The sequence below is a fragment of the Mobula hypostoma genome, chromosome X2, assembly GCF_963921235.1.
Source record: "Mobula hypostoma chromosome X2, sMobHyp1.1, whole genome shotgun sequence".
NCBI classification, from domain to species: Eukaryota; Metazoa; Chordata; class Chondrichthyes; order Myliobatiformes; family Myliobatidae; genus Mobula; species Mobula hypostoma.
Genome location: NC_086129.1, coordinates 36020030 through 36029432, shown reverse-complemented (window position 1 = coordinate 36029432; position 9403 = coordinate 36020030). Strand labels below are relative to the sequence as shown.

Genomic DNA, 9403 nt, shown 5'->3' with positions numbered 1-9403 from the left:
TTGTGCTGTTTTATTTTGACATTACTGCAAGGGGCAAGCATCATAGCAACAATAATGATATTTAATATAAGCAATCTTATTTCAGACAATCTACAGCAAAGACATAACAGTAAGAAACTTTCCTGTAAACATTACCTTGCTTCAAAGCTATCCCAGACCAGTAGAATTTTATTTGTTAATCCTTTTGCAAGATCATTTTTCATTAAAAAAATAAAGTTTATCATATAGTGTGTTCTAGGAATTGTGTTTGTGGGGATTTAGGCCCTGAGAGTCCAGTCCTACTCAACAGTTTCTGTGCCTCTAATTAACAGACATTTTACATCATTGTTTAAGATTGGAGACCCATTTTAGTAAGGCTCTCCTACAAAATCCTACAGCTTGGTGAATCTGGAATTGAAGATAGCAACAAGGGAAATATTCATGTAAATGTCAAAGCTATTCTTAACTGTTTGTAGAACATTTCCAATAATCAAATTTGCATTTGAAATTACTCATCAATGTTCCTCATTGTTTATGAATCAAGGGAGAGAGATATCTCACAGTAAGGAACCTGGGAAAATGTGTCTGTGCTGGCTAGAACTTATCAAACTACTGCGTTAATCCTGTATCTTAAACCATAACCAAGTTTGATCTCATATTCACTGAAAGGCAAAATATCAAAAGACTGTGATTTACTTTTAAACTATAATGAAAACATGCATCTTATGAGCAGGGAGAATTCCACAAGATCAGGTGGAACTCTAGTTTAACACTACTGTAATTACATTTTCTATTAATCCCAGCAGTTTCCAATGGGTAGGTTAAATTGCAATTGCCCTCACTTATGTTCGTATCAGAGACAACTTGCATTCTAACAGGGCATAAATACCCAACTTCTCATGTAATCCAGTGAATCTTGCAAATGGAACTCAACAGCACAGACACAGGGCACTTTATCACAACTACTGTTTGTGCCATGTTGAGCCAGAACCTCATTCTTCTTGTTCTCAAAGTACTAATATTGGTGAACTAAATGGTGGGGTTCACCATTACCCAGTTGTGGGGAATTCTCAGTTTGATCTAACCACCCTCACTAAACGTTCTTTTCTTTCACACAAGGTTGTGCTGATTAAAAATACAAGGTTGAGGTGATACACAGAACTTGGCCGCTGTCTGAATTTTCTTTGCCTCTTCAGTAACTTCAGACATTGGGTTAGGGCTGGAAAGCTACAGATCATTTTGCACAAAATATGAAAGTTAACCAACTCTATGGCAACAAATTCGACTACCACACAGTTTAAAAGTAGTCTACGAGGAGAGAGGACAGAAAGCCAGAGATTATGGATTAAATTATAGATGTTTTCAACATTTCTACTAGTCTGAGTTTAGAAGGCACCAAAGGATTTATGTTTTAAGGTAAAAGTAGTCTATCCACAGTAACAGCATTAGAGCTAAACATAGTAATTATTGCAAAGAAGCAAAAACCAAACATTCCATGGCATCCTGGCTTCCATTCACTCTGGAAAGAAATCCAGCCTTTAAGAACAGTGAGCACTGCAGTCAAATTCCTCTTCCCAGATTTTCAATGTTTTTTGTTTTGGTCTTGTTTTTCATGTTTTTGGTCTGCAGTTTGCCTACTCCCTTGGAAAGTAAGCTACGCAATTACTGGAGCAGGCTTAAGTAATTGCAGTCTATGGCACCCCACAGTAACTTCAGATTTCTGGCCTACTTTTAAAAAGCACCATGACACCTTACTTTGTAAAAAATATAATTCATATAACCCAGCCTGGAACCTCAGGAACAGAAACCCTGGTATTAAGGAACAAAGTGTAACATACATTTTCAGACAGTATCCCTTGTAAGTGGCCAACACAACAATCAATAAAGTTCATTAATAGTTTGATGTACTTCTCTTCTGCATTTAGTGCAGTCACAAATTATAAAGAAATACTTTATCTAGTATCTTTTATAACTTCAGGACATCACAAAACACTTCAATGTCAATTACTTCTACAGTTACAGTTGTAACATAGAAAACCAGCAGTTTGCATAGAGCAAGCTCCTATGTGATGATGATTAGAAAATGTGTGTAGTTTTGATTAGGTTTAAATAATGGCCAGAAAACACAGAAAATCTTCCACTTCATCACAATATTTCTTTAGGTTCCAACTGAGAGAGAAGACAGGATCTTAGTACAATATTTCAAAGAAAGAGACTGCAACTTTGACAGAGCAACACCAGTACAAAAGAGAGTATGAGTCTGGATTGAGTCTCTGGAGTGGAACTTCAGACCATAAACATCTGATTCAGAAGCCATTTCAATAACAAATGCTGACACTAAAATCAAAATGCTCCAAAACTCTTAACATGAGGAGGCCAGCATAAGTGTGCTCAGCTAGAGAAATATTGGGTCACAGAGGTGGGAAAGTACATTACAGGTTTCTCTCCCATAAATTCCAGAAGGAAGATTACTTGTAATGATAACAGATGACAACAAAAAAGATTTAGCTCAGCTGCAGTGTCAAATGTCCACTGTGAATGATCTTTGGAAAATTTGACATCAGAGATTTTTACATACATTTACATGGTAAATTGGTTATATTGCCACACTTAAGAAAAAAAACCTTTAAAGCAAAATCTGTAGCAAGAGAAACAATGTTTCAGATTGAAGACCCTTCATCAGAACAGGTTCTGCAAAAAGGGTGTTTAACCTGAAACATTAATTTTTGTCTCTTTCCGCAGATACTGCCTGATCTGCTGAGTATCTGCAACATTCTTTTCAGATTTCTAACATCTGGAAATTTTCTGATTTTCACATACTGAACTCAAAATCAATTTGATAATTTCTCAATCCATCTGATGCAAGGCTAGAAGCTGCCTCTACTCTTCAACATACTCTTCATTATCCTACTCAACATTGGAAACTGGGAAGGTAATAACTGTTTACAAACTTCCTCAATATCCCAAGCTATTTTCAAAGGCACTCCACATGTACACGTGGTGGTGGTGGGGTAGGAGGGGCGGTTGGCTGCAGAATGGGAAGAAGTCAACACAAACTGAAAATCAGCTATCACATGTTGCAGGGAATTATCCTGGAATGACATACAAATGGGCACAAGATAGATAATGGTTTTCTTGTACAATATCTCTATGCAAAAGACCCATATGCTGCAAAGTCATTCAACATCAATGAGGATGACATGCTCCTAGCTGCAAACCAGTACTGACCAACTTCAAGGACAATTAGGGCCTTGGGAGGAAGATGACACTACTACTGCATTTATGTTATTAACTGACACAACAGAACTAAAGAAAGGACTAAATATTAGAATGAGCCAGACTGGAATAGTGAAGGGAACAAGGCCAAAATTCAATTTCACTGTCTATTCCCACTCATTCTAAAGAGACTTTTAACTAAAACCCAACCTGCTCAATAGTGTAAACTGAATAAAACTGCTTAGGCAGCATTTAAAAAAAAACATTACTTCAAGTTTCAAATTTAAATTAACAGGTACTTCAAAATCACCAATTTCAAGAGTATCTTTTGTACAAATTGTTTTATATTATAACTACTTTATTGTTAAAAAATGTACATACCCTTTAGAGATCATTGAAAAATAAAAAGAAAATGCAGGTTACGTACTGAATCATATAGCATGACTAGAGCAGTGACAGGATCCCAGCAACAGATGGAAGTTAAGTTGATGAAACAACCTAGTTTGTTTAGAGCGCAGTTTAGGAGGCACAAATACAATAAACTGTGAAAGCTTACAGAAGCAAATGATATGCATAAGGCACTGGGAAGGGATACTGTCTGTTACCTTTGGTTACTGCATATTTATAGCTTTTTGAATGCTTAAATAACCATATAGTATTCACATTAGGATAAATACAATGCATTATCTTGAATCATTCAGCTGCCTGGCCACAGTTAGGATATCCTTGGCACCTTTGCTAAGCAATAGATTGGCCAAGTCTATTCCCAGTTTCTCAGCTGCTGCCTGGGAGTTGTGTGGTATTCTCTTTGCCATGATCCCAACATGTTGAACATCAGCAACGTTACAATCTTCATCCTGAGGAGGAAGACAATTAGTGTTTCAATCCTGGAACACTCTAGAGAACACATTCAGAGCTGAAAGTGTTAGAGCTGTACAGAGTAAAACCTGGAATTTTTATAGTTCAACAGGCCAATTAGCCCAACCTTTACAGTTTATTTATTGCAGAAATGCCAGTGGATGGCTGAATTGCCAACCAAGTTCCTGGCACAACCATAGGGAAGGCAGGGGCTCGCACCAGGTTCCTAGCTACACAAACAAGAATAGTCCTCTGTACTTGTGTAAATCTGCAGTGACCCTTTCATTCATGAAATATATCCCAAGTACTAAGCAAGGTACAGATGTATTGGATTTGAACGTTTATTACCTAGGAATTCAAAAAAGTCCCTATAGAAATGGGGCTGCATCAGTTTTAATCTTCAATAGAATACAGACTGGAGGGATTCTGCAGGGAGAGCTCATGGAGTGAGGTCACTTCTGGCTTCGCTCCATTCCCGTTATCTTTTTTTTAAACCTATGATCTCCCTTACTTAACCAATTTTTACTTTCACCAGAAGATTTATTTTATCTTATTGATTCTTTCTTGAACGCCAACTGTGCAATCTAAAGAAATAAGTACAAGATCCAAAACCAAAGACGAGAAAAATTCCGACGGGAACGGAGGAAAAAGGAAAGGTGATTCGAAACAAACGGAGCTACCCTATGATGCTATGATGGAGTTTTTAGAGGAAAAGTTCGAGGAACAATGTCAAAATCTATCTGAAAACTTATCTGATAAATTATCTGATAAATTTGAACAACAAAGTCAAAGTCTTAATGAAAACTTAAAATCAATCACGGAAACACTGAAATCCCTGGATTGGGAAGTTCAAAAACATCGAAGTAAGATCTCTGAACTGGATATTAAATCTCAGAAGACGGATTCAAAAGTCGAGAACTCGGAGCAGAATTTAGCTTCGACCATTAAACAACTGCAACATTTTAAATCCAAAGTCATCGATCTTGAAAATCGATCGAGAAGACAGAACTTACGTATAATTGGTCTACCCGAGGATGTTGAGGATGGAGACCCTTCAATATCCTTTGCTCAACTTTTAAAGGATATGTCCAGCTCAGTATTTCCCAACGAGCCTCCATTGCTCGACCGCACCCATCGTATATCGCGGCCAAATCCAGCATCCGCCGAATCAAAACCGAGTCCAATTATTCTTCGTTTCCATTACGCTAATGTTAAAGAGCAGCTTCTCCAGGCTGCTCGTCGGCAAGGGATGATCAATTATCGTCAGCATTCCTTCAGAATAGTTCAAGATGACAGTCCCGAAGTGATGAAACAGCAATTGACTTTTAAACCTCTGAAGTTGGAATGCTATCAAAAAAATCTTAAACCGGCATTATTGTACCCTGCACGCCTAAGGATTTCTCTTTCTGATGGATCTCGTCGTATCTTCCATTCCACAACCGCTGCTCGAAGCTTTTTGGATGACAACTACCCATCTGATATGGACACCGCCCTTTAATTAATGTTCTGTGCTTTCAGTATCAGCTTTTTTTTTTCTGGTGTTTTTAAAAAAATAATACTTTCTATTACCGTACGATGAAGGTTTTTTATAAGCTCAAGATTTTTGTCTTCTGCTTAGTACTATAGATATTATTTTACAACTTATCTAAAAAAGTCTTTTCTTGCAAATAACGTTACTTTTCCTAAGTTAACTTTTTTAAACTATTTGATTTCCGATATTGTCACTAACGATTTGATCTGGCGATCAATTTTAATTATATGTTCTTTATTTTTGCTTTTGTATAATTAAAATGGCGGTTTGTTTTCCTTTTTGCATAACCTCCTTTGTTCTTTTTGGGCACACCATGTTCTTACGTTTCTTCTTCCCATAATCCCCTTTCTTTTTTTGGAAGCGATATTTTATTTAATTTTATTTATAATTAACTAATCATACGTACTGGTACTAACTTTTTCTTATTTATGTACTTTAGAAATTATACTACGTAGATTATTGTAGTATAGTGTTTAATTTTTTTATATCGGTTTTCCGGGGGTCTTATATATAACATATATCTTTGGAGTTGCCTCCTGCCTAAATGGGGTTAGACTTAGTGTTAGTTAGTTCTTTCTTCAGCCTGCTCTGGCTTAGTTCGGGGTTCTTAGGGGTGGAGGGTGAGGGAGTTTCTTTTTTCTTTATTAATTTTTTCTATTGGGCTGATTTAGTACTACAAAGATGCCTGCAGCGTCGGGATTTCCGGTTCCTCTCTGATCATGTATTCCTCTTCATGATTTCATGAGTTCACATTATGGTTACCCCTTTACACACCAAAGGGTTAATGTTAAATTATGGCTCACGATATTAATTTTGTCTCTTGGAATACAAATGGTTTAAACCATCCAATAAAATGGAAAAAGATTTTCAAAGTATTCCAAAGACTGCATGCTCATATTATTTTTGCACAAGAAACTCATGTAAGGAAAGAGGATAATCAACGCTTCTTTAAGTTCTGGAAAGAATAACAATACCACTTGAACTCCCAAGCCAAAATTAAAGGCATTTCAATTTTTATAGATTCCTCAATTACATTTATTCATCAAGACATTATCTCAGATCCTAATGGTAGATTCTTGCTAATTACTGGGTTACTTTTTAATAAAAAGGTTGCTATGGTTAATGTTTATGCTCCGAATGTGGATTATCCTGAATTTTTTAAGCACATATTCACTTCCTTTCTTAACTTAAATGAGTATATGTTGATAACGGGCAGTGACTTTAATTTATGTTTAGATCCCATGTTGGACAGATCCATAGGTAGTCCGGCTCTACCGAATAAGTCGGCTACTCTTATTAACTCTTTTATGATTGATTCTGGGATTTCAGAAATTTGGAGATTTCTACACCCAAAGGACAAAGAATTCTCATTCTTTACACATGTTTATCATTCTTATTCTCGAATTGACTTTTTTTTATTGACTCTCGATTAATCCCATCTGTAATTGAATGTAATTATAACATTATCGCCATTTCAGATCATGCTCCAATGAAACTTTCTATTAAGTTAATGGATACTTCTTCTACTAATAGACAATGGCAATTTAACCCTATTTTGCTTCAGGACTTGGACTTTGTTAAGTTTTTGAAGGGACAGATTGATTTCTTTTTTCAACTAATATTACGGAAGAAGTTTCCAATGGAACAGTATGGGATGCTTTTAAAGCTTATATCCGTGGTCAGATTATTTCCTATTTGGCTGGTTTGAAAAAACGTACTAAGAATGAACTACTCTTGTTGGTTGATAAAATTAAAGAAATTGATAAAAAAATACGCTATTGCTCCTAGTAAGGAGCTGTATAAACAGAGAGTTGAACTTCAATTAGAACATAGTTTACTATTAACATCCTCGATCGAAAATCAATTAGTGAGAACTAAAAGTGAGTTTTATATTCATAGTGATAAATCGGGTAAATTATTAGCTAATCAACTGAAATTTGCTTCGGTTAAACATCAAATTACTAAGATTCGTAAACACGACGATACTTTGACAGTTGATCATGACGAGATAAACAAAACCTTTCAAGAATTTTATACCTCTTTATATCACTCTGACTTTCCTCATGATTTTAATATCATGCATGATTTTTTAAGTAAACTGAATTTTCCAAAATTATCACTCGAAGACTGCTTATCATTAGAAACTCTTATTACAGAGGAAGAAATAATAACTGCAATCTCATCAATGAATTCTGGTAAAGCACCTGGTCCAGACGGGTTTATAGTGGAATTTTAAAAATCCTTTTCCTCTATTCTCTCTCCTTGGTTGTCTAGAATATTCAAAGAAGCAATCTGTTTAGGTAAATTACCACAATCATTTTATGAAGCCTCTATTTCCTTAATTCTTAAAAAGAATAAAGATCCTACTGATTATGTATCATATAGACAGATATCTCTTTTGAATGTAGATTCAAAAATTTTTTCAAAAATTTTAGCAACCTCAAATTATCACCTATGGACCAAACAGGATTTTGGTATTACCTCAAATTATATCTATGGACCAAACAGGATTTATTAAAAACCATTATTCATCTTTTAATATTAGGAGGTTAATGAATATTGTTTATACCCCTTCATTTAATACTCTGGAATGTATTATCTCATTAGATGCTGAGAAAGCCTTTGACAGAGTTGAATGGCCTTATTTATTTAGTGTGCTCGAGAAATTTAATTTTAGTTTGATATTTATATCTTGGATTAAATTGCTATATCATACCCCGGTAGCTTCGGTTTGCACTAATAATCAAAGATCTCCCTTTTTTTGTCTATTTCGCGATACTAGGCAAGGATGCCCTCTTAGTCCTTTACTATTTAATATCGCCCTTGAACCTTTAGCAATTGCTATCTGTGACTTGCCCAATATTTTTGGTATTACCCGTGGAAATGAAATACATAAACTATCACTATATGCAGATGATTTGTTATTATATGTCTCTAATCCGGATAAGTCAATTCCTGTTATTCTAGCTTTGTTGGCTCAATTTAGTAATTTTTCTGGCTACAAGTTAAACCTTAATAAGAGTGAATTATTTCCCTTAAATAAGCAGGTACCTATTTATGGATGTTTACCATTTAAATTGGTTACTGACTCGTTTATATATTTAGGGATTATAATTACGAAAAAGTATAAAGATTTATTTAAAGCTAATTTTTTACCTTTAATTGATCAGATTAAACTTTTGTTTACTAAATGGTCACCAATATCTTTGTCTTTGATTGGTCAGATTAATGCTATTAAGATGATTATTTTGCCTAAATCTCTATATGTATTTCAATCGGTTCCAATTTTTATTCCAAAATCTCTTTTTTGATAATGTTGACTCAAAAATTTCCTCGTATATATGGCAGAACAAAAACCCTAGGCTAGGTAAAAGGCATTTACAGAAATCTAAAAAAGAAGGGGGGGTTAGCGGTCCCGAATTTTAGGTTTTATTATTGGGCAATTAATATTCGATACTTAAAATTTTGGTTACGAGACTTGGATGCAACTTCAAGTCCACATTGGGTAAATCTTGAATGTAATTCATTACAAGGGTCTTCTTTAGGTTTGGTTTTAGGGACTTCGCTTCCTTTCATTTTTTCTAAACTGTATAAACAAATGAATAATCCAGTAGTTAAGCATATGTAAGTATATGGTTTCAATTTCGAACATTTTTTGGGTTGAACCAATTTATTTTAGCAAGTCCTATTATATCTAATTTCTTTTTTCAACCTTCCACTATGGATCAGGCTTACTTTGATTGGAAAAATCAAAGGCATAGTACGATTTCGTGATTTATTTTTGGATAATTGTTTTATATCCTTTGATCAACTTTCTAA

At 34.9% G+C, this 9403-nt stretch overlaps 1 protein-coding gene across 8 annotated transcripts in view; it reads right to left on the bottom strand.

The window, feature by feature from the left end:
* hmbsb (hydroxymethylbilane synthase, b) overlaps positions 1-9403 on the bottom strand; it is a 40082-nt gene continuing 30679 nt past the window's right edge. For 7 of the 8 annotated variants that reach the window (XM_063038503.1, XM_063038510.1, XM_063038511.1 and 4 more), the window contains one exon: positions 1-4052. In XM_063038503.1, the coding sequence (XP_062894573.1) occupies positions 3879-4052 (174 nt within the window). In that variant the 3' untranslated portion in view covers positions 1-3878. Of the gene's footprint in view, positions 4053-5259; positions 7855-9403 lie in introns of those variants that run through there. The other variant, XM_063038507.1, reaches the window with a different exon arrangement.